Below are 27,229 nucleotides of genomic sequence, written 5' to 3' on the forward strand. Positions count from 1 at the left end.
AGAAACATGTAATACTCTTTGTAATAATTTAAGCAATAAAAAAAAAAAGATAGGGACAATCCTGCTTCAAAATATGAAAAAAATAGAAAATTAGTTTATATTCAAATACCCTTTCCTCCTGAGACCCATTAGTGACACATTTTTATCCTGAGTAGTAAGAAAACAAATAAGAATTTCTATTCAATAAAATTATAACTTTCAGGAGAGGCATACCATTTTGTGGCAGTTATATATTGGTAATAAAATATTCCAGAAAGCATAGGTATTGCTTTGATAGAAGCTGAATAAGACACTGAAGAGATATTTGAATATTTCTAGAAAAAATGTTTTAAAATTCACATATCAATGAAGTAGAAAATTACTATTATGCTGTTGTTCTTAGAATTTCAAGCAGTTAGTCATATTTCTACTTGACTGTTGCCAATATGAGTAATCAAGAAGAACATAATAGCTTAAACTGATGAATATCCAACTTATATTTATAGCTTTTAAATAACATAATTTCAACTGACAGGAACATGAGATCTAAAAGATAATTACAAAGGAATGTAACTCTCCTCATTGATATTTTTATCTCTGAAATAAAAAAAATATACATTTTTTAAAAAGATAGAGGACAATCCTTCATAATATGAAAACTGTCTGAGCTAATTTAAAGTATGGAATAGAAAGGATGTCATCAAAGTAACAAACATATCGAAATCTGTACAGGTGGAACTAGGGCACTTTTTACAAGTAAACATTTTTAAAAATATATTTTATTGATTTTTTTACAGAGAGGAAGGGAGAGGGATAGAGAGTTAGAAACATCAATGAGAGAGAATCATCGATCAGCTGCCTCCTGCACACCTCCTACTGGGATGTGCCCGCAACCAAGGTACATGCCCTTGACCGGAATAGAACCCGGGACCCCTCAGTCCGCAGGCTGACGCTCTATCCACTGAGCAAAACCGGTCAGGGCACAAGTAAACATTTTTCATATATATTTGTTATTTACCAAACTCGGACAGAAGAGAAGTCCTCATTTAGATGTTCTACCTAAAAATGCATAAGATACAGTGTTGCAATGATAGTTTAGAGAAGAAAATAGTAGTTTATCATCCAAGGAGGAATCATAACTCTCTGCATCTAGACGCAATCATCCAGATTCATAGGCCTATAATACATATACAATCTACTGTTATTGTAAATAGCAATTCCCACGCTCATAACTGAATAGGGATAGTGAGCATCTACAACAACCCAAATACATGCTACTTAGATGAGACCCAGTGATATGAAAAGTTGCCAAAATGTCACTTAATGGTCAAACATGCTTCTAAAATAAGCTTGCTATTTGCAGCTGAAAATAGCTCCAAATTCCTTGGTCTCGTCCTGGACATACTGTTAAATTTAGATAATCTAGCGCTACCACACTTAGCTGGAATACAACCTCTGTGATTCTTCAAGTTTGTTATCTCGCCTTCATTTGCTTTTGTTCCTTAGCTCATTCACCACTCACAACATGTCAAACAGCACAGCAAATCTTCCTCTGTTTCCTGGAATAGTCTATCTGAAGAGATACCCTATAAGAGCTTTTTGGTAAAATAATGATAATGCTTCACCCCAAAATAAATTCATAAAGCTCAAAAATAAAAATGAACTATAAATTACATAGAATTTAAAGAGCTTTTATTCAGCAAGAAAAGGAAAAACATGGATTATATGATTACTAAAAGAACTGTGCATTAAAATAAAATCTGTATCTTACTATATTACTAAGAGAGCGGTACATTTAATAAAAATCTATATATTAACTAAGTCCATGTAATTATTTATGAAGTATATTACTACACATTTTCTCTAACAAAATAAAAAACAAAAAACATATAAAAATATTCAATCTGTAACTTCTTCCTTAGAGTGACCTATTAAAGACCCAAGTCCACATCTTAACACTTGAAATTTAAATTATACAAGGAACTGAGCTGTTAATGATATTATTTCTTTGTTTTGTCTTTATTACTAACTTTATGCTATCTTCGATGGTAATAAACCCTAGAAACAAATGATAAAAAATAAAAAAAACTAATGAGAGGAGCGTATATCTCTTTTTCTATGTCATAAAAATACATGTGCATAAAAACAGAGAACCTAGAGGTATTACTGATTTCCACTGTGCTAAACAGCTAATTACTATTAAACCCTTTATTTCCAGGAAGGAACATGTCCCCTCTCAAAAATCAATTTGTTTAATGTCCAATATGTGTTTGTATTACCATGGTGTGTTTTTTTAATGTCAACAAAGGAAAGATCCATGCACAACACACAATCTTATTACAGTCACAATGCAAAAGTGAAGGGGGAAAATAGTATATCCAAGACTGAGGAGCAAGTCAATTTCAAGATTATAAAATCAGAACAAGTTGATTGCTGTTCAATTTAACATCCCTTCATATATTTTTCTAAAATGTTTAAGAACCAGAGATGTTAGTGATTTGAGCCTAGTTTATTACTTGGCCCATAGCACACAACAAAAACAAGTTGATTAACTATAATCCCTCAAGTATATTTCTCAGCCTTCAAAAAAAAATCTAAAAATATTTCCAACAGCACAGGAAGGTACTGTAATTAGAGTATTATGATAGTAATCAGGACAGTGTTTCCTTTTCCAGTTTAGTCTGTATCATGGTAAGCCAGGCCGTAATCTTTTATAACCCCTGGGACTCAGCACAGAACCCAACAATCTTTGCTAAATATTGAGCAATCTAAAAATTATCTACAAAAGGCTGCCATCTTCCAAGTTATCATTACTTAAAATCTCTATTATCATTTTTAGAGCAATGATGTATTAACACAAATATATACACTTTAAAGATACAGTTTAAAGAACAGTCCACAAACTTAACATCTGAATAAAAATCATGTTTTCCAGCCTTGATCTAGCTTCATTTTCAGACCCAGCAACTCTCTGAGTAATCTACATAACTAATTTAATTTTAGCTTGCATTTTAGAGAAAAATGTGAAAGATAGTCATTGGTGGCCATACTGGGTTCTATTTTGGAGGTGTGAAGTCTCCAGCACTTTCTGATTCTCTCACATACATTACACAGATTTTTAATTATCCAAATTTTGAATTATTTTAAATATATTTTATTGATTTTTTACAGAGAGGAAGGGAAAGGGATAGAGAGCTAGAAACATCAATGAGAGAGAAATATCAATCAGCTGCCTCCTGCACACCTCCTGCTGGGGATGAGCCCACAACCTAGGTACATGCCCTTGACCAGAATCGAACCTGGGACCTTTCAGTCCGCAGGCCGACGCTCTATCCACTGAGCCAAACCGGCTAGGGCCAAATTTTGAATTTTTAGATATTTTATTTTCTCAGGTTATATTTTTAAATGTTAATATATTAATGCTGGAATCAAAAATAAACTCTTCAGATATCATGGCCCCAACTAAACAATAAACCTATAAAAATGAATACATTAATAGAGAAGCCTAATAAACAACTCTGCCAAAAGCATCTCTGGAAACTGACGCAGGGCTGGTCCTGGAACCCACTTACCACCCACCTTTGACCGACTCAAGGGCAAATGGAAACAGCAGATGATATGTTCACATCCTTTGGCTGTGTTTATAAACTTTTAATTCAGAGATGGTTAAAGATAAAGCACAGATGTCCTGAGATATATTAAAACAATGTACAACTCTCAGTATATTTCTGATAAAAAGTTACAATGTCTCCACATCAAGAAATTAAACTTAATATTTTTCACTAAGACACTTTACATCTCTTGCTTGATAAGGTAAACATGAGTTCCACAAATCAAAATCCACTTTACATAACCTTCTCAAACAATGCATCTATACTGAAAAACCAAGGTTCTGTTGAAATTGTGTTCTAGAAACCTAGAGAGGATTGTGTAACTGAAGGACAAAGGCTATTATGTTTCAGAGGGTCCCACCTGAGGCAATCAAGGACTTAAATGTTAAAATCAAAGTCTTTATATAAAAGCTCAGACCTAAATCAAGGTAAGGGTAACTTCCCCATCCTTAGCGCAGGAGCACAGTTAAAAAGGCCACCTGACCTAAACCCACAGTGTGACTCCTTTAGTGGGTAGGGTGATTCAGTCATATCACTCTGCATGTTGACCATTTTCAGTCTAATCCTCACCAAAAAAAATTCTATTCATAGATAATTTCATCAAAAAAGTTTATTGATATAAAAGGAACTGCTGTCACCTAACTACCAAAACTTTCAAAAATTACTAAATTGTAATTTAAATACAAATCAAATTCATTTAAGAGCTTGATCATCCTTGAATAAACTGACATTTAGTTATAACAAGCTTATAGAGTCAAGACTAAAAAAGACAAAGGAAGGTCAAATTTATTTACACAGATGTTCATCAAGGGTTATTTATATATGTCTTATAATGGCAAAAGTTACAAATCACCAAATATCAAATAAGAGACTAATTCAATATATTATGGCACATTGATATGCGGTAAAAACAACACTCATTTAATATATAATCACATAAAAATGCCCAAAATATAAATACGTTTAGAGAATGTGTGCTTATGGTTGGCCTTCCTTCACTCTTCACTCCTTTTTTTTTGTTTGTTTTTGTTTTTGCCTTCCTTCACTCTTACCCTCCAAATATATTTAAACCTTTTTAAATGACAAGAACAAAGTTACTTTCCCAGTTATTCTACTTTAATCCCTAATCTCCCATCCTCTTCCTCCTCCACTACAATAAGCTTAAAATGGAGGATTTTATCATTGTCCCTAACACTTACTTCTGCACTACCAACCATGCAATCTTCCCTGACTCTCCCAATCACTCATTTAATCAGTATTTAAGAATTATTATGAGCCAGGTTCTGTACTAGGTAAAACTATTCAGAATCAATAGCAGTATAAATATGAGTTATTGGATCAGCTCTCAAAGAGCCTGCAGTCTAGGCACATATACTTATAAATGCAATAAAGAGAGACATGATAACAGAGGAACACGCAAAATTGTTTGACAGAAGGCAGGGAGGGCTGCACAGCAGATATAAATTGAAACAGCACTTGATGGGCAGAAAGGTTGGTAAGAAGGACATTCCTACAAAAAAGTAGCGAGGCTTAAAATAGAACAATAGCCTGTTCCGAGAGCAGCTGGCAGCTGCACAGGGCCAGAGCACACAATACAAAGGAATGTGATAAGAGATGAAGCTAGGAAGACAGGGCCTAAAAAAGCAAACTAAGAGGTCCGGATTTGAGCCTGCGTGAGAAGTCAGTCCTCCTCTTTCAAATAAGGGCTGCCCCAGACAGCTACAGAAATACGCTCTCACACAGGAATTCTCAACTTTTCATGCCATGGACTTTTCTGGAAGACTGCTAAAGCCTATTGATTTGTTCTTAAGATGTTTTATACACATAAAATACATAGGATTCCAAATAATGTTTATAGACATTCCACTGTAAAGGCAGGGAAACGTAAGTGTGGGCTATGCATAATGACTTTCTTCTGTGGATACAGTAAGGAGGGTCAGGGAGTAACCTTACAATGTAGAAACCTGACAGACATTACAGCTCAGCCAGGTGATCAAGGTTTAACAATAAGAGTGGTAAATCATGTTGACAGCATGGACACTGGATTTGTGATGAAAATGGCATTTTACCTCTATGGGCTTCCTCTCAAAAACACATTAACCAGTCTCACCATGAGACAAGCAGCACACAGATTCCAGCTGGGGAACATTCTACAGAATATCTGCCCGGCTCTCTTCAGAATGTTTGGGGTAATCAAAAAAGGAAAGTCTGAGAAACTGTCACCACTAAATGTAATCTGGTATCCTGGATAGGATGCTGGAAAGGGAAAAGACACTACAGAAAACTGAGGAAATCTGAATAAAGTAGGGGTATTGGCTAAAATAATCTGTCTTGGTGCAACTCTCATGACAAAGGTGCCATACTAATACAGAACATTAACAACAGGGGAAATGGTGTGTGAGGTACACAGAAACCCTCTGTACTATATTTGCATTAATTCTGTAAATTTAGAATTGTTCTAAAAAGTTAAATGCCCCCTGAAGAAGGGGAGGAGGTTAGGAAGCCGTACCTTGTCATGCACCATCAATATAGTTCACTGTACCCAGCTTGGAAAAAAAAAAAAAAGCATAGCACTAGAAAGAAAATGAATTATCCTAAAATAATTCTTTTTAAAAAACAAATCTGTGATGTAATACTTGAGCTTCTTTAATACATTAAATTACAATATTTACAGGCAGGTCTAATTATGGTAATTTTAAAGTAGTGAGGAATATAAACAGTATTTAAAGCTTTGAAATTTTCTGAGATTGCTATCATGACATCAAGTGTATTAACATTTCTGCAGTTTGTGGTCTATAGTCAAAACTTAAGAAGGGCTACATCTCATGTAGAGTTTAGTAAAAAATAAACATGTAATCTTTCCTATCCAAGTTAAAGACCATTGAACTCTATCCACGGACTGTAGGTTAATTAAGGATCATCTTCTAAAGAAAAAGAGAAAGTAAGTACTAACACTAAATGGACACTGTGTTGCAGAATCTCTGTCACTACACATACTTCATCTCATTAAACCCTCACCACAAACCCATTCCACAGACACGGCAGCAAAGGGAAGCTGCATATGGTCATGTGACCACAAGTGGATTCGAATTATATAGTGTGACTCCAAATTAATACTCTGACAGAGGCCCTCCAAAAACAGTTTCCAGCCCCTCGTTGTGGAATTTTTGAAGAATACTCTACTGATTATACTGTAGCTCACCAATGCTCCTATTTATTAAACAACTTTCTGTTTAGGCTGCATCAGGCTAAAACTAAAATGTAACACTTCCTAGAGCTCCCTTTGGACTAATAATAATTAGGAGCAGCAGCTAACCAAAAGGAAATGGGTAAATAGAAACCTCCCACTTTTGTACAAATCTGAAAAGTAAATTTCTGCGTCTATTCACCAACTCTGACACACACCGTTAACATCCTTCTAAGGTGGGTGTGTATGCATGTGAGTCACACCTATGTATGCTTCTAAAGCAAATTCAGCAACATGTGAGATATTCATGGCATATTTTATTCAGTCCATGGCAGTTCTTTCGTTTATCCAAGTAGATATTACTAGTATTACTAATTCTCTTTCCAGAACTAAAGGTGCTTATACTATAGTGAGCTATCCCCTAAGCGTCATTTTCAAATGAATGTATATCTGGCAGGCAAACTTAAAGCAGACTCAAACATGCCACTGTCAATGAATTGTAACTCAACATCTGGATTGGAATCCTCGGTCTCTCAGCAGATATGTCATATTTGACAAATAACTGTAAACCACTTTATGCTTGTATTTTGAGCCTAGGTTTTGTATTTCTTATTATGAAAAGATTGAAAGAAAAAAATGCTTATAGAGCACTGAGCAAATGTCAAACATTATTCACGCAATATTTTTAACATTGGGTTTTACTTTTAAGTTGTAAATTTTCCCTTAGCAATGTTCACAGGAGATATTTGCAGAAATATTTTTCTATTAGTTTTAGTTGATTCTCTAAATAATGAGAGATTTTGCTCTAGAGAATGATTTTATCTTTCTTTGGAGGAAACCAAAATCATCTCCATTTAAGGACACACAGCAGCTGCTGCAATACATTTCAGTTACCCATAAGAAACAGGCTGAGTTCACCCTGCTTAAGTATTTAAAAATTAAATATTAACAAACAGCTCTCCCAAAATTACAGAAGAGACTTAAAAATCAGACTTTGCAGGTCTGGTGATTTAAGTAAATCTAATATATAAACAAAAATCAGAATAAAACAGGAATGATGCCTGGCTTTTCAAAAGAATTCTTTTCCTACTTCTACCTTAAGATAAACTGTTCCAGGAAGTTCAAAATGTCATCCCATTTACTAAAATTTCATTTATACAGTAATTTTCAGGAAAACTGCTGTATTAAATGAGGCACTTCCTTTTATAAATACTACACAAAAATTTCCAACCTGCACACCTATTGTCAGCAAAGTATCATTAACTAGGAAGCCAGTGATTAGGAATTTGTGATTATTTCTCTTTTGCTAGAATGTTACGCTTGATTCTGTGTCAACTTATTAAAATTTTAGTAATATTTTATGGTAATTTAATGCAGCTATTTATGGTAATTTAATGCAGCTATTATAAAATCCTAAATACTTCCATTTTAAAGTACAACTTTTCTTGTGGTGATATGCATCAGTTAAATATGAGAATCACTGCTTATATATTGTTAAAACCCTAACTGAAGGAAACACAAATGTATTAAATACATTTATTACTTCTTACTTTAGCCATCAGAAAAAGCTAATTTTTTAAAACCAAAAATTAGTTATTAGCCTGGCTTTCTGATACACATAAGTATGAGGAAACAATGTAAAAATAAAACAGAAAAAGGTATAAAATTTGTTTTCTGTGAAAATGTTTAATTATTGTCTTGTTAGAAGTTAACATTATGAAGCTGCAGAATTAAAACAACAGCAATTCAACAAAAGTTGTTTGGCTTAAGTCAGTATTGTTATTTTCACTCTATTAAAATTCTTATTAATGTAACTATTTTCATTCTTCAACATTATCACTCTCTGTATACAATCATTTCTAAGCCCAAAGCTGCATGAGTCTTTAAAAAGAGCTTTCTACACCCCAAACTTATTTTTTTCATTCATCTATCTCATACTTTTTAAAATTAAAAATAAGAAAATGAGGCACAAAATGTTAATGACCTTTCCACACCTAAAGTAAGACAAATGGCATTCTAAAAAGTTTGGCTGTGATAAGACTATGGCTAACCAATCATAACTTCAGAATTCCTGTGTGACATCATAAGACCTCCCTAAAACACTTTTTCTCCTCCACCTACTTCAATTGTTCCCATAAATCTGGTAACAGAGAAAACTTTCCAGCTAAACGCCGATAAGACTTCAAACTACTCACAATACTCTATATATTGGGATCATCACAACAGTCAAGGTAAGATAAAATAGATTTCATTGATTTTGGTAATACTTTCTGTAATTCAAACTTACTTAACTTTTAAAAAAGGAATGGCATATTGTAAATTTCAGTTCAAAGTTAGACAATAAGATGTCTGTTATGACAGAAAGCTTAATTTCTAAATAAATGCTTAATCATTCAGCGACAGAAAGAATAAGACAACCTTGAAATGATAAGGGTTATTCATCTTTGATCCTGATTATTGGTTTGTCATTTTAGTTTAACTTTCACTTTTATTTTGCTTTTTAAAAGTACTTTTCTGCCAATTAAAATATCGTTCAATTATGTTACTATATTTGGTGGTAGTGATGAGTTGATTTCTCCATGCAAAGACAATGGCTTCATTTTGTTGTTGTTACTCTGCTAAGAAACAGGATGGGAGAGGGCTATTTACATCTGGAATACTATGAATAGTACAACATGCACATTATTGGCGTGACTATTCCAATATTACCATTATGATTCCCTATAGGTAATAAACTGGCATTAAAATATATAATATAAACTATTTTAAAATGCTTTTGAAGACTTTTTTCTTTGCTATAAAGTCCAGTCAACTTTAACAAACACTGCTAAAAAAAATCCAAGCATTTAATAAATTGAGTTATTTATATTAAATTCAGTATTACAGCATCAATAATGAGTTTGGAAATTTTAAAACACTTGTCAAAAACACATGCAAAATTCTTACTAAAATTATAGAATAGTAATGCAGCACTTTAAAAACAGACATTACTTTGGAAGCAAAACATCCCTAAATATCTCATTTTATTGAATATGATAAAATGAGTGTTTATTCTGCCTATTAATGAATATGTCTTTTTCAAGTTACTATCTCCAAGTGTTCTTCAGTTTCCCTCCTGCATTTAGGAGGGGGATAAAGGAAAATGGGAAAAAAGTGAAAGAAATGCTCAGGAATAAAGATGCCACAATAAATTGTATAACTTCTGTTTGAATTCTACTCTACTCAAGATGTTATAATCCTCAATATAATATATAAAATGTGTCTTCATTCTTAAATCCCAGTCATGGCATAAAGAATAATACTTCAATTTTATTTCGTTATTCTTATATGTATGTCAAAATAAAATTTACCTCGAGAGTTCTAAGTTCCTATGACAAATGTTAACTCTACTGCTTTACACAGACAAGAACACTGTATATCCATAAGCAGCTTTCCTTAAAGCATGCAAAAACATTTCTAATTTTTGTCTACCACTGAGACACCCTACCTGCCTCTGAATATCATTATGTCCATAGCATGTTTTTCCTTTGATATTACACAGAAGTCACTCAGTGAAGGTGTTTTATATGCATATTTATTCATTTTTACTCAAATACCAAATTACATCCTCACATTTCAAATGAAATGTTTGTGAGTCTTTATAATATCAGAATGTCACATCACATATTGCTCCAAAAAACTGACAATTTCTAGAAAGAGCATAAATTCTGCTATTAAAGTTTTCCATAGTGTGTCCAGATTAACAGTGACTATTGTTCAAATTTCAAATATTATGCATCATTGCCAGACATTTATCCCAACTAGTTTATCTCTATCATAAGGTAAAATTTAAGTATGGTCTTTGTTTATAAAGCTATGTGGTTTAAAATTAAGTGCTAAAAAAGTGTCAGATGGAATAAAATGGAAGAAATGCGCAAGATGTTTAAATTACAAAAAACACTTGAAAGAGCTAGAGTACTTTGCTTTATTAAGAGACATCAGTTACATCACTGTCATTTCCTAAAACTCAACTTCCAAAAATTATTTTAATAGTATTTCAGTGAACATTAAGGAAAAAAATATTCCAGAAAAAATTGCATTTGGTTCATATTTGTACATATTGTTTCTTAATCTCAGTAATTAGAGAGAATATTTGTATAGTTAAAATAGTTACAAAGAAAGAATAAAATTTTTAACTTGTTAAATGTAATATTTAATTATATAAGATATATTAAAATTTTAAGTAAACATTAAATGTAAAGATTAGATCACCTTTCTAAGTAAGACTGTATATTTACCAATCCTAGAAATAAAGATTCAATTAAAACTTCCTTCTTTATTCTTGAACAATTTTCTAAATGCACTGGTGTATACAAACATTTCATTTGATCCTCTTAGTTCCCTATGTGTTTCACACTGCATCTCTAGTTTATAATTTAGTTAACAGATGTGAAAAGGTGAATTCTCAAGGTCACAGAGCCAGGAAATGGTGGAGCCTTGGCCAAGAGCCAAGATTTTCTAACTCTAAACCACATGCACATCCTATCCACAGATGAACGTGGCTTAAAAATAAATCATGACATTGAAAAAGCAAAATAAAAGTCCTCAAATACTATCAATGGTACTCTAAAAAGCAAAGTCAGAGGATATAAACTTATAATTTAAATCACTCTATTTCATTTAAAGTTTATTTGTGCATAAGGCATTATATCCTTAATAGCCTATATAATACTATCCTGATCATTTTCAAAGCCAGGGATGTAAGAAAATTATAGATGACCTTAGTTATTAAGTAATACACCCTGGAAGGCAAAACTCAAAATAGTTACACAGACTTTAAAAAACATTAACATAATCAAACTTAAGTTTCCTTTAACTTGTTCCATTGCTGAAATACTCATGCCTTTAATCTATTTAGTTTTGATAACCTAAAATCCAGGTTAACTTTTCAAAACTTTTCATACTTTGTCCCAGTTATATATTAAATCTTTAATTTTTCTTAATTTCATTTCTGACATCCTCACATTCTACCATTTAAAATATTCAACCCCATATATTTTGGGGTGCTTGAACAGAGGAATCTTGTTATTTATGCTACCGGAATCACTAGCCTTCATCAATGCTGTGAATTAACACAGTGCTGACCATACCAGCAAAGGAGTAAACCTTGAAGGTTAGAAATCCAGGAAATAATCCTTCTAAATAATAGTGTCCTAAGCCAGATAATATATAGTCTTCTTGAACATTTCTAGAAATAGTGCTCAGTGATCTTACCCTGCATAAATCTGACGCATTTATTACCAAATAGACATGAAAATGAGACCTGAGTGTACATCTCCACCCCAGTTTACTTGTAGTCAACTGAGGCCCTCTAGTGCTTTTTACAATGTACTCCACCTTCAGGTCTTTTAAAAAAATCCTCTCACATTAGTGGGCATATATTTAACTTGGCATTCATTTTTCCTTAAAAGTTCCCCTACACTACACCTCCCCACATAATCTTTTCTCAAAAGAAGAATCTAAATTCTCAAGTACTACAGGGTTAAAAATAATATTTTAATTGCAAATAAATTAATTTTAACAAAATAAATATAATGAAGACAAGCCTACAGACAAAACAGCAACAGCAAAGTGCCAATTTCAAAGAGAAAATCTCTCTGCACTGTTGTTCAATATAGTTTCCTCAAGGCACAACTTTAAAGCAATGGAAACATTTCATTACGAAGTTTTTTTTTAATCCTTACCCAAGGATATTTTTTCCACTGATTTTTAGAGTGTGAAGGGTGAGGGAGAGACAGAGAGAAACACCGATGTGAGAGAGACACATGGATTGGTTGCCTCCCGCCTGCCCCCGACCAGGGCCCGAAGCCTGCAACCAAGGTACGTGCCCTTGACCAGAATCGAACCCGGGACCCTTCAGTCTGCAGGCCAACACTATCCACTGAGCAAAACCGGCTAGGGCTATGGAGTCGTTTTAAGGTTTGAGAATAAACTGATTTTTATGCTTATACAATTCTTTTCATAACCAGGCAGAAGCAGCTTGAAGATTCTTTCAAACAGTCAGTGTGAACTAACAAAGCTCTGAAATGCTGCTGTCACATTTAACTTCAATTAGAACTTTCAAGTTTAGCATTAGGCAACCACAAAAGGAAAATAATTCTATCAAAATAACTTTTGGATGCTAACAGAATGATAAATCTAATGATGAACTGTCTTGATTTAATCAATAAATCAAAAATAGCTGCATACACAATCACTTCTAGATTATCTACAAGAATGACAGCAAATAGTAGGAAAAAAATAAAATACCAAAATAATACCAACACAGACAAATCCTGTAAGCTCAAATCTATACCGAATTCTAATCTTATGAACCAATTAAATGTGGGAAAAAATCAAAAAATATGTCAGACTTGAATTTACTAGCATAATATGCCCACATTTACTAAAAGAATAAATAAGCAGACAAAAATCAGAGGAAAGCATTCCACAAGATTTTTAAATCTCAGGAATTTATAATTCAGTAGAGGGAGCACCCCCAAAAACTGGTTCAGAAAGTTCTGCAAAGGACTGAAAGTACTTAAACTATAGGTGGGATGAATACTCAGCATATACATTAATTGCCTAACAATCCATAAAGCAGACCACGGAACGTTTTCAAAAGTGTACTGAGGTTCCTTTTGCACAAGATGCATCTGCTAATCCATAAGAAAATGACTCAGAAAGGACTCCTGCAGAAACTGATGCAGTACCTTCCACCCAAAATTTGCCTAATGTGGCACACATCTGTTGAAGGATTAGAGCTGCCTGTGGTGTGTCTTTTTCTTCCACCTCAAGAAAACAGAATACTATCCTGAACTTCATTGCATTTACTTCCCAAGTTCAACTTTTGAGCATAAAAAGGAAAAGTAAACAAGCAAAGGTTTATAAATCCTACAAAGAATAGTAAAGTTATTTCTCCCATCCCTCCAAAAATTGCAATAATTATAAATCCCACAGACTCACAAGATAACTCTGTGGGCACCTTTCTGCCTCTTTCATGTTACTCAAGAGACAGGGATCTGGCATTTCTACAACTGAACTCCTATCAAAGCATCTTTCATATTTTCAATATTCTAATTCTAGGTCGTCAGTAATTAATTAATTTTTAAAACGTCCTCACTCCTCTTGTTCCAAATACCTAACTTACACATATCGTCATCCTGTAAAATGGGGAGTGGGTAAGGGCTAATTTCTGTCTTCATGGCTGTTTAAGCCAGAAGCAATTTCAGAACATCCCAATACAATCTCTTTCTGGTTATCCTAAAAGAATGCTCTAGAAAATTCAGGTAAAATGAAAATAAAGTGAAACTGTTTTTCTAGGTTCTCCACCAAGTATTACTGTTAGAGTGTGGCTCTAAGAAGGGGGAGTTCTAAACTCAGAATGGTTATGACTGCAGAGAAAGAATGATAAGCCCCTGAAACCATGTTATTGTGATGTAGTAAAGGTCACAGACACCTCCAAAACAGGACTGTGCTGTTCCCACACACAGCTTTTCAATCTCAACATGAAACAGGAAGCCTCATCTGATATGAATGAATTTTGGCTTATTATCATCATATGAATTTTGGAAGTTCAGCAGAATAGGACTCAACACATTTCAGACTGTACCATTGTAAAATGAATTGGGTCCAATAAATTGAATGCATACAGCAAACACATCAGCATGTGAAGCAGAGTTGTTTTTTAGTTTTAGCATAAGATTATAAAGTGACTACAAATCATTTTAGAATTATAACATTTCTAAGTTTGACAAGAAACAACCCACTATCTTTATACTCAATTTGCTTCCAAGAACAAACTATCCTTTTTCAATAATAACTGGCTATTGAAAGATGAGATCATCTTTAAAGTATATCCCTTATACTTTCATCAGTAGAGAGCTCATCTCTTTAGGGCACACTACTTCGTATTTCACAAACACCAAATACCCATTTGTACAAAGCTAGTACAAGGTTAATGTTGTTAATCATTGACAACAACTTTTCAAAATTGTAATTATCTGATGTAAATGCTCTAAGCCTCACTTTCCTCATCTGTAATAGGAAAAGACTTGAGAAGTGTTTGGGGATTATACGTTCAACTATCAAATTGTTACTCTAATTGGTTAATCTGTCAATCACAGCACTATCTTTGATCATTATCAATTTTCCAAAAATACTAAAGGAAATCATAAAAATCCCTTATTCAACTTAATTGAGTTATTCAAATAGTACCAACTATGTACCAAGTGCCAGAATACAAGATAAACACGTGGCTCCTTTTATTCATGAACTAGAAGTCTAGTTGAGGAAACAAACATGTAAATCAAAATTGCAACACAGCCTGATAGCTATCCTGATATAGGTAACGCTAATGCCCTACTAAAAACTAGCAGAGCTGATAATCATTCTACCTTAATACAAGGTTTTATTAGGAAGCGATATTTAAACTGGGCCTTAAGTATCAACTGAAATGTGCCTGGCAAAGAATCCAAGTTGGGGGAGTGGGGGGAACATTCCAGGCAGAGCCAGAACAACATGTGCAAACGACAGAATCATAAAAGGGAATGAAGTATTTATGGAAAGGTGACATGTTTCATGTGACTGACACACCACTCACCAGTGTCATAATAGGGAATGACTCTTGTGTATACAATGCTTCGTGATGAACAACTGGCTACCTTCCTCCTTTTCCATGTTTTGTCTCAAAACAATTTTTAAATTCAGACCTTTTAAACAATTTAAGTCCTAAAACTACACTAAAATACAAGCTCAAATAGAAATTGCCAATCTAATTCTTATTTCTTTCTTAACTGTACTGTTAATATATCCTTATACATCCAACTATATAAAGCAATAAAGATAATCTTCCCCACAACTACCCAACAGTATAAAATCACTATATCTACTATAAGCAAATATAAGCAGAAACAACTTAAAAATGCATTTTCTTAAAGAATAAGAGAAACTCCTTTATTTCTATAGTATTTTACCTAAGAAACGGAAACAAAAATAATTAAATTAAATATATAACAAGTTTAAGCTGCCATTTTTTAAGTAGAGAGGGTTATAAATAAATTAAGTAACAGCCACTGGTGTTGGACAATTAAGAATTGGTAGAGGATGTATACTAGATTAACACAGGTTGTTACCACTCTTTAAGAGAATGAAGTTTGTGATATGTTGGCTATGGGATCACTACAGACCAACTCTATGAAGGAGGCCAGAGCCTCCAGCAATGAAAGTGGGTCTAGTATATAATTCCAATCATAATACAGCCAAGTTGAAGTACTGAAACTACAGAATCTAACTACTATATACCACAGGGTTTCCTTGTAAAAATGAATGCTAAGGTCTCACTGACCCATCTCTTCCTCTTTCCCACTCTCTCATTCTCCCTTCTGCTCTCTTCATCACTAGTCTCTACAGAAATGGAGCTAACACATTAAGTTGGGTTTTCCTCCGATATAGAGAGATGGGAGAAAATTAAATCTGGTAGCTGGAGTAAAGCAGTAACATCTTGACTAAAATGCTATTTCAACAAATGTCAACAGCTATAATCTCTAAGCAGTTAAATGGTTTTTTATTCCATAATTTTTCTTATTTCAAAATTTTTATAGAAGTATCCCGATTGACAACAAGATATCCTCAAATCTTAGTAGCTATTATCTTTCTACAGTGATGTATTGCTTTAGGTTTTATTTTGTTTTGTTAATTATCACAAATAATAAGGCAGCAACTAATTAATTAATCATGCAGAATAACTTGTGGAAGCTCTGAAAGAAAAGCAAATGGCACCCACTGCCTATAAGCACAGGTCATTCATAAACAGTTACCATCTGTGCTAGAAAGTGAGATAATGATGATTTTATTGCTAAGACTTCTGAGCCTGATAGTCTTCAGTACTTAGTATCAAAACTTGTTAAAATGTTACTTAAAATAGCATATTCTACAAAACTATCTATAATAATAAAAGCGTAATTTGCTAATTAGACCAGACATACTTTGTGGCGGGCGGGGCGAGACAGAGGCCCATGGCTGCCGCGGCGGTGGGGGCCGAGCCCCTTGCACAAATTTCGTGCATTGGGCCTCTAGTGAAATCAAAAAAGGAATGACAAATATTTGAATCTGTAGTACTGGTGAAACAATTCTCATTTAACTATTTTATTTTGGACTAGATTAACATCCGAAGAATAATTTATTGCATGCATTTCTTATGAGATTTGCTCTAGAGCTGTTAAGACACTAATGCTTACAACAATTATGCTCATAGAGAAATACAGTATTAATGAAACTATATGTAAGAACTTTATGCTCATAGAGAAATACAGTATTAATGAAACTATATGTAAGAACTTTTTGCCCAAGGCAATAGCCCAAAACAAGGTGCACCCTAAAACAAACTACATTTCTAGTCATTTTGAGAGGAGGAGGCAAGGAATAAAGTTATTACATTCCAAACACAAGACAAATAAGATATCATGGTGACCTTCACCAAAAAACCCAGAGAGACAGGACAGACAAGGAAACACCTGTGTGTGTACAAACACATGTACAGACTACAGAGATATAAGATGTGATAAATACAAATAATGTTGAGGAAGATGAATGCAAAATAGTGTTTTACCTGTTCAGAAACCAGGTTGCACATATGATCCTAATCCATTTACTCTTTCTACATTCCAGGCTACCTCACAGTGATCTCACATTTGGCTGCCCACTTTTTTCCTTTGTCTTGATCCTTTAAAACTTCAGACTTCCTTGCCTTCCGCGTCATGGAGAAAGTCCAATACCTCACTCGCTCTGCTATAAGAAGAGCTTCAACCATTGAAATGCCTCAACAAGCACGTCAAAATCTCCAGAACCTGTTCATCAACTTCTGTCTCATCTTAATATGCCTCTTGCTGATCTGCATCATCGTGATGCTTCTCTGAAGTGCTGCTGCCATGTCCAGTGCTGCAACCTGTCACCATCAGCTTAAGCCTGTCACCCACGGAGAGGGGAAAAGAGACCACTTCCCATGAAGAGGAAATTCTTCATGCAAAGACCAAGGTTCAGAAGAAATGATTAGCAAATGTATTCATCTGCTGGATCTTGTAACCATGAAAAGGGCTCGATTTTTCGAAATTAACTTTAAAATGACTATAAGTGTGCATAATGTAACTGTTGATTTCTGCAACAGAGCTTATAAGTTTCAATCCCAAATCTTTTCTGAGGATGAACTAGGAGTTTAGTTTTGAAACTGTACTGCTAACAAGTCACTTCATATATAAAGCATTAGCTTCACTGTTTGGGGTAAATATAATTTATATTTTACTGAAAAAGCCTCTTTGATGTTTATTAAGTATTTTTCAGGTCTTCACCAAGTATCAAAATAATCATTCAAATGACATGTCATTATTTTAAATAGCCCACTGATTCCTAATTTTATCTTCATTATTATTATACAAACATCTCTTTAGTAACTATCATAATCTCCATTCTAAAATAGAAATTGCATTCTTTTCTTATACTTACCTTAACATTGTCTGAAGTTCATGAGAATCAAGTAGGAAAAAGAAGACCATAAATAAAATTTCTCTTACCTATTTTTTAAAGAATTATAGAATGCTAGTACATGTAGATAACCATAAATCTATTTTCTCTAGGACATTATGATAAATAAAGGAGACGCGCTGGTTAATTTAACAGCTGACAGTGTGATTAGCCATAATTACTAATACACTAATAGAATAGAGTCTAACCTTAATTTATGACATGTAGTTGATTATCTGAGTTACAGTATATAACTTGCCATACTGTATCTTTGGAATCATGAAATCTTAAGACTTCATATTTTATAGGTTGTCTTCTATTCTATCCTCATACTCAATGTAGGCAAACAAAAGAAAAATGTAACATTTCAAGTATTGAAAAATAAAATTTTTTGAATTCTCTCTCCCAAATTAACTAATTATTTGATTATATTTTGAAATGAACTTTTTCTTATTATTGTTTATGACAGAATATAGCTACTTTCCTTAATCTACCAATCAGATGGTAAACACTTATACGGTAGGCCACTCTACTACACTAAATTATACGCCCCAGAATTATTTTCTTGCTGAATACATTTTCTATTTCCCCTCTGGTCATTTAAAATATCTTCCAACTACTCATAAAACAACAGAAGTAAAAATTAGTGATGAAAAATATATTCAACCAAAATTTGGTAATGAAGTTGAAAATGAAGTCTAAAATGGTTTACACATACTGTATCATCCAATAATTTTAACTTCAGTTCAAGACATATTACTAATATAGCAATTATTAAAGGAGTATAGAACATTTAATTTACTGTATGATTTGTTAAAATATAGTTACTAAAAGTATTTGAAAAGTTAACATTGACCTTGATTTGTAACACCAGTGCTGGCAGCGGAATAGTGATAGAGACATTATTTTTAAAATTTTTCTGAATTCCTGAGCAGTGCTGGAGATGGGAGGGGGTTCGCTGACAACTGAGGAACAGAGGGGAAATGGATCTCATACTGACAGGGGCATTTCTTGAGCAAAGCCTTATCTATGGGTTAGAGACCCCTAATATCAACTAGAACAGCGGTTCTCAACCTTCTGGCCTTTTAAATACAGTTCCTTATGTTGTGACCCAACCATAAAATTATTTTCGTTGCTACTTCATAACTGTAATGTTGCTACTGTTAAAATCGTAATGTAAATATCTGATATGCAGGATGGTCTTAGGCGACTCCTGTGAAAGGGTCCTTCGACCGCCAAAGGGGTTGAGAACCACTGAACTAGAAAGCTTATAAATAAGACACACATTCACCTCACTGGTGTAATTACCCATGCAAAAAGTAACCAAGTTCTATAATTAGCTGCATGATCTTATAAATAAGTGGAAAATTTGAAATAACAAGCTCTATTCCCTTCAATATATTGTTCATCACAACATCAACTTCAAACTATGAACTGTTCAGATATCAGGTTTTCCTTAATAAATTACAAGTAAAGATTTTTTTTGTTTTTCATTCTGCCTTTAATAGAAATTAAAACCTTATACTTGATGATTACAGAACACTGTAACTCAGGTATAAGGCAGAACAAAAACCCATTCTTTAAATGTAACTTATTTATTCTGTTTATCATGATGTATAATAAAGCAATGTATTTTTTAAAATGTAAATGCCAAATGCTCAAATACTTCCTACAGTAGAATAAATTCCAAACTTCACAGTTCTAAAAACTAATTACTTTTAAAATGTTGCCTTTATATTTTAGTTTACAATGTTTATTTAATGCAAATCACTATATTACAATGACCTTCTTGAACTCAGTGAAATCATTCTTTAATACACTCATGATTGATATGATGTCTTATCATAAAAAATCTAATATAAGCAGTTTTGATTTTGGGGTTGTTTTTGGTGACTATCCCCATATAAAATAAGATCAAGATTTTCTAGTACAGACACAAGAGGGCAGACCTACATAAAATAATGAATTTCCTTCTACCTAGAAATGACTTATACTTTGATTACTTTTCAGTCTTATGGCAAAGTGGAAAAATTATAAATTTTCAAAAAAACTGTGCTCTTCTAAGTAACAGCACACTTTAAAATGTCTAAAAATTATATTCTAATACTATATAGAAAAGTTGACAGATAAAAAAAATCTAGTATTACTAATTTTATTTATTAAAGCATGTGTACAAAATTCATTTATATGCTTTTTCACTAATGAATGTGTCCAATGGATACTGCTGTGTGTAGAAGTGCACATCCTCCATATCCAGCTCCTCCCCCCAAAAAGAAATGCAACAGGAACATGGAAAGACATACATTTTTCCAAAGAAGAAACAAGACTTTGTTTTCTCTTCTTGTAGGGTCAGACAGCTTTTGGGGAGGGAGGGGGGGGTGATATATAACAGAGGAAAGAATCAAAGACACTGGTGGGCATTTCACATGGAGGCCTATACGCCAACCAACCAAGAGCACAGAAGGGTTCTCTTCATTCACAAAGGAAAATGCCTCAGAGCACTGCCGCTGATTTGGTAGAAAACATGGGAATCAAGGAACACTATGCACGGAAGACTGTGAAGCTGACTCACTAATTATCCTGGACTGAGTCCCCAGAAGACCAAACTTCCATGTTACAATATTAATCATCTGAGGAAAATAGGAGGGGAAGGAGGCTGTGAGGATTAAATGAGATAAAATACTCCAAGAGCTTCAAAGTTCCATATAAACCTATCATGGTGTTAGATCATGACTCGCCAGATTCCTTTTCTTGGTTTTAAATTTTTTTTTCATTGTGAGAGTTTTGTAGCTGTGCTTAAAAATCATACACATTCTCACATGAAAGAATAAGCTGATCCTTATTGTAGCTGTGCCCTCCATGTAAAAATTAGACTAAACAGAAGTCAATGTTTTAAAGAATCTTTTTAAAAACAACTACGATAAGAGCTTTTAAAATAATAAAGATAGCACTGGACACTCCAAGGAGAAAGTTATTTAAGAATTTTTTTCCTGACCCTAGCCAGTTTGGCTCAGTGGATAGAGCATCAGCCTGTGGACTGAAGGGTCCCAGGTTCAATTCTGGTCAAGGACTCATCTGAACTAGGGGGCGTACAGGAGGCAGCCAATCAATGATTCTCACTCATCATTGATGTTTCTATCTCTCTCTCCCTCTCCCTTCCTCTCTGAAATCAATAAAAATACATTTTTTTAAAGAATGTTTTTCTGTAATAGTCCAAGAAGGGAATTAGACAAGAAGTGATCATTTAAACATTGCAATTGAAGTGTCTGAGTTTTCTTTACCTAGTTTCATCTTCCTACTCCAAAACTTTAAAGCACTATAGAGATCATCCCAAATAGGGTTAATAAAAAAGTAGAACTTTCCAGGGTGCGTGCAAATTTTGCCCCTTAATAGCTTTCTTCCTCTACCATGTGCTGGGAAGATTTAAAAATAAGTTTTGCTCCACAATACACCTTCAAGATGCTGCACTGTTAGGTTGGGGAAAACTTTGTTTAAGGCAGAGATTCATTCATCTAAGCAGAATGAAAGGAGTGAATTAATACTTAACCTTTAAACCAATTTTCTCAGTTACCTTTCTATTGCCCCCACTTCAGGCTGGAGTGGAATACTCAGCCTCTCTGGACAACTACAATTCTGTGCAAAGACCAACTGGAGAAATGACTTCCTGATCCCTGTTCTCCTATAACAATCATTTGAGAACTAAAATATAGTATGTTTAAAATTAGGTTTCAGTCACTTGAATTGATAAATCACAAATAAATCTGGTTAAATTGCTCTTTTCTGACTTGTAATTCAGATATCACAATGATGCTTCTGTCTAATTATGTGCTTTAAATATACATAATCAAGATTTTAAGAACTAGGGTTCAACCCAATAGTAAAGGCGGCACGTGGGATGTGTTAAGGGTTCTCCGGTGAATGCAGCACGTTAAGGTATGTATGTTTGGGGTTGTATTCAGATTTGTGAGGTTCCTAGGTAAGTGATCTCCTTTTTCTTTCATAGAATATATTCTTTTAATCTTTAACATTTTTATTAGTACCAGGAATAAATAATAATTTTTAAAAATTGCTCTAGGGAAATTTTGCAGTTTTGTTAGAATTAATTTGTTTATATGAATAGGTGCTCAATATCACTAATCATCATGGAAATGCAAATCAAAACCACAATGAGGTATCACCTCACACCTTCAGGATGGCTATTATAAAAAAGACAAGAGATTAAGTGTTAACAAGAATGTAGAGACAGAAAAACCCTCTGCACTGCTGGTGAGCATGTAAATTGGTGCACTCACAATGGAAAACAGTATGGAGGTTCCTCAAAAAATTAAAAATAGAACTACCATATGATCCAGCAATTTCCCTTCTGGGGACTTATCCAAAGGGGGGGGCACTAATCTGAAAAGATATGTACATGCCCATTTTCAATGAAGCGTTATTTACAATAGCTAAAAGATGGAGGCAACCTAAAAGTCCATCAGTGGATGAATAGCTCAAGAAAATGTGGTACATACAGGGTGGGGCAAAAGTAGGTTACAGCTGTGAGTATGCGAAACATAGTTTATTCTTGTATTATTTACTAATTTTTATATTATTTTTCATACAAACAATTATAAACCTACTTTTGCCCTGCCCTATACACAATATAATATTTTTCAGCCATAACAAAGAATAAAACCTTGCCATCTGTGACAGCATGGTTGAATCTTAGAGGGCATTATGCTCAATGAAATATGTCAGACAAAGACAAATACCATATGATCTCACTTATATGTAGAATCTAAAAAAAAAAAAGAAGAACTCATGGATACAGAGAATAGATTGGAGGTGGTTCCCAGAGGCGAGGGGCTAGAGGCCCATATTATAAGTTTGAAAGCTGCTAAGAGTGTAAATCTTAAAAGTTCTCATCACAGGAAAACATCATTTGTAACTATATATGCTGACAGATGTAAACTAAACTACACTTACTGTGGTGATGATTTTGCAATATATAAATATATAAAATCCTTATGCTGTACACCTGAAACTGATATGTCAATTATATCTCAATTAAAAGAAAGAAAGAAAAACTGAGGCCCAGGGATATTAAATCATCTAGGTTCTGAATTTGCCAGAACAGAAACAAAATCCAAGACCTCATATTCCCGAAATTAATGTTCTGTGATAACAAGCCAGAGCCTGTGTTTCTGTTTCAAGTTTTTCTAGAATTGATGTTTTCTTTATTTTTATGTCCATTGCACAAATGAGAAGGAAAGTAAAGATCAAGATTTCATATAAATCAGCCTCAAATATTTTCTAAGTTTTGTCTATCAATGCAATCGTTTGGGCATTTACAGCATCTTAGCTTACTTTACTTTCAGGCAAAAGAAAAAGCAAAACAATCTAAGCCCATGGACACACTGCCATTGCTTACTGCACATGTGCTGTTACTGTACTCACAGCCTCCACTGGAGGGAAGCAAATGCTAGATTTTGAGCCTTACCTGCATTGGTGTTTCACTTTCTTGTGGAAACTCTTCAATTTGCTGCTGTTGCCACGGAGCTAAACTGTAAGAGTCTTCCGTACTTCTGCCTTCCAAAGGGTTTGTCCGCAACTGCTCTGTCAGCCACATCTGTGTCCTCACAGAAGGCTGAATGGGAACTCCACCTACTGCCTGCTGACCAAGCATTAAATATTTTGGAGGTTCAAAAGCCTCTGAACTTGTCATATTGGGCTTGCTTTCAGGTAAGGCACTATATGTCATGTCCAAGGCCTGTCTCCTAAGAGTGGAAGAAGAAGCTCTAAAATCCTCTTTGCTACAGCTCTCAAATTTATATTTACAGTCCAGAGTTGATGATCGTTTTTTATTTATTTCCTTGTCCTCTAGCTTAAGCATCTCCATGCTATCATGTAAGCAGCTGGGCCCAATCGTCCTTGGTTGTGATGTGAAAGCCTTGCCTCTCCCTGTCTTTTCCAGACCACTCCTCGACTCTTCAGTGTGTGCAGCAGCACCCTGACTGCAGTTATCCGGGGCAGTGAGTTTGGATAAAGATGACCATTTCCGGAGGGGCCGGAAGTCCTTCATGTCTAGTGAAGAGTCCTGCTCCCCCTTACTGTGGCTTCCCAATGTTTGCAGGAGGCTTGTAGTCCATTTCGAGCCATCTGATGTCAATGACTCCCTGTGTTTGGAAACAGAAGCGCTGGAGTGAGACGGCATGACATGGGCAGTAGGAAGAGCAACCAATGATCGACTAGACTTAAAAGTTAATGTGCCACTTGAAGTTGAGTGATCTGGAAAGAGAAAAGAATTTCAAATTAGTGTAATTAACAGAAAAAAGAGGCAAAGTGCTAAAGGCCAAAACAAAACTCTGCACAAGGTTCCCAGCACTTTTTCAGAGGCACTTTATCAAAACAAGGGAGTAGTTATTATTACTATTATTATTCCTTTAAGTTTATCTGAAACAGATCAAGCTTTCAAACATTATTTTCTAAAAATGGATTCATAACAAAATGTATGCCCATTTACCATCTACTGAGATATGTTATATTTATCCCATTTAATCTAACTGTTGTGCCTTTAAAAGAAAAATGCATCTCCCCACTGACAGGTCTTACTCATAATCCAGCACTGACAACTCAGACACAACTCTATCAGAAAATTGTATTTTTCATCATTTTTCCTAAACTGTGGAAATCTGTGCCAAATCTAAGCTTTTTAGTGCTTCCCCTGAACTCTAATTCAAATCAGAAATATGGGTAAAGGAATTCTGGCAATATCAGAAAATAATCAGAAAGGGTTCCAACAATGTATCTGCAGATACTGAATAGTTCTTATGGTCCCAGTCTTCCCTAGTGGCATCATCAATGATTTATTTCCCAAATTAGAACCCTTGTTTGGAGTATACTTGGGTTCCTATCTTTCTCTGCACATTCACTTCCAAAATGATTACACAGCTACTGCCGTAGGTGGGCCTTGACATAGTATTATTCTACACACAGGAACAGTTTTAGTAGGCTCTATGTAAGCCCAAAGAATGAATAAGTGCCTCTATACTCAATGAACTTACCATCAAGTGCCAAATAATCATCATACTTGCCAAATTAAAAGCAAAAATTATAACTTTTACCAGAGAATATCTATAAAGGGAATAGCAATTTGAAGTGTGGGGATAGAGGAGGTGATTGGTAAAAAGCAACTTTCACAATTTAGTCTATATATTTTTCTTTATTTTTAAAATATATTTTATTGATTTTTTACAGAGAGGAAGGGAGAGAGAGAGAGAGTCAGAAACATCGATGAGAGAGAAACACTGATCAGCCACCACCTGCACATCTCCTACTGGGCATGTGCCCGCAACCCAGGTACATGCCCTTGACCGGAATCAAACCTGGGACCTTTCAGTCTGCAGGCCGAAGCTCTATCCACTGAGCCAAACCGGTTTCGGCTCTATATTTTTCCATAACTGTTTGATTCATACTAGAATATATTTAAATATTACTTCTAAGCTCTTACATTGTTTTAAAGAAATAAAGTAATGGGGAAAGAAATGTTGAAAAATTCATAAGAAAATTCAGATAAAGAACCAAGCAGACTAATTCAAAAATGGAATTCCAGTAGGTCTTTGCATGGAATTTATTAACCTGGAGATGAAGAGGGAACATATTTATGATGGAGGAATATAAGCAGAAATATTATAGTGGACATTTATCATATTCAAGCTTCTCTCATCAGCTTCTGCAGAATCTTTTGAATTCAGGAAAATTCATACCTTGTAAGCCTAACCTCCCAAAATAAATTTTAGACCTCAAATTACCAACATATACCCTGCAACTATGATGCAAACCTTCGGAAGCATGTGCACAAGATTTCAGTTTGGAGGGAGTCACATGAGAAAAAGGGCTGACTCTGTGGAGCTACCGTTTTGGGCTGGCACAGGCAAGGGTGGAGGCACAGCCTTCCACAGTGGCGGCAGCAGAGGCGGCAAGCCAAGTGCCAGCCCAGAGGTGGCAGCAGGTGGGCAGCAGTGGTGGTTTCCTTCAGCACTTGGTGGCACAGGAGAGGGACAGTTCTCAGAGGTGATTTAGGCATATTACCTGCAAGCTTAACCTTAACCCTGGTTCTCCAGCTCTCCCCCCAAATTCTGTGAGGTAACAAATACCATTACATAAACTGCTCAATCAGACAGTCAGCTTCTTCTGCTGATTAGAAATACGAATTGATCCAAGTAGGAAGCCAGAGAATGTGGTTCAAAAAGAAAGAAAACAAATGATCCCATTTATCTGCAGTATGGAGTAAGTGTCAAGAAAAGGTGCTCTAGACAATTCTTGAAAGGTAAAGGTGGAGCAGAGTTGTACAGGTCTTCAAAGGCTCTCAAAGGAAAAAGCCTGGCCTTCACTCAGCAAGAAATGTGATAGCACTGCAAGTTTCCAAACAAAGGAATGAGTGACTGGTAGCCGGGCTGAGGATGGACTAAAGCTAAATGATTGGCAAGAGGGAGAGTAACAGGCTATATGAAATCAGTAGAAGAAATGAAGGGGAATATGCTACTGAAGGTCAGTTCTAAATAGAAATAGGGCAAAAATATCCCCAGAAGTATTAATATATTATAGTACTAGAGGCCCGGTGCATGAATTTGTGCACAGGTGGGGTTTGGCTGGTCTGGCCCACCCCAATCTGGGCTGATCAGGTTGGGCTGGCCGGGGGGACGGGATGCAGGAGGTTGGCCGACTGGCCCCACCCCCGATCAAACTCCTGGCCGAGGGGACAATTTGCATATTGGCCTTTTATTATATAGGATTACATCTATTTATCATATTTATATGTTTACTAGAGGCCCGGTGCACAAAAATTTGTGCACTGGGGGGGGGGGGGGGCCCTCAGCCCGGCCTGTGCCCTCTCGCAGTCTGGGACCCCTCGGGAAATAACGACCTGCTGGCTTAG

The 27,229-nt window shown here is 34.8% G+C and overlaps 2 protein-coding genes across 2 annotated transcripts in view; one reads left to right on the forward strand and one right to left on the reverse strand.

Moving 5' to 3' along the window:
- CEP85L (centrosomal protein 85kDa-like) overlaps positions 1-27,229 on the reverse strand; it is a 135,699-nt gene that overhangs the window by 33,306 nt on the left and 75,164 nt on the right. The window contains exon 6 of the mRNA XM_014533915.1: positions 23,792-24,579. Within this exon, the coding sequence (XP_014389401.1) occupies positions 23,792-24,579 (788 nt within the window). The remainder of the gene's footprint in view (positions 1-23,791; positions 24,580-27,229) is intronic.
- On the forward strand, positions 8,893-18,715 carry PLN (phospholamban). The gene is made up of 2 exons (XM_005858927.2): positions 8,893-9,008; positions 17,464-18,715. The coding sequence occupies exon 2, from the start codon at positions 17,553-17,555 to the stop codon at positions 17,709-17,711; it is 159 nt and encodes a 52-aa protein (XP_005858989.1). The 5' UTR covers positions 8,893-9,008; positions 17,464-17,552; the 3' UTR covers positions 17,712-18,715.

This window comes from Myotis brandtii, unplaced genomic scaffold, assembly GCF_000412655.1.
Source record: "Myotis brandtii unplaced genomic scaffold, ASM41265v1 scaffold123, whole genome shotgun sequence".
Lineage (NCBI taxonomy): Eukaryota > Metazoa > Chordata > Mammalia > Chiroptera > Vespertilionidae > Myotis > Myotis brandtii.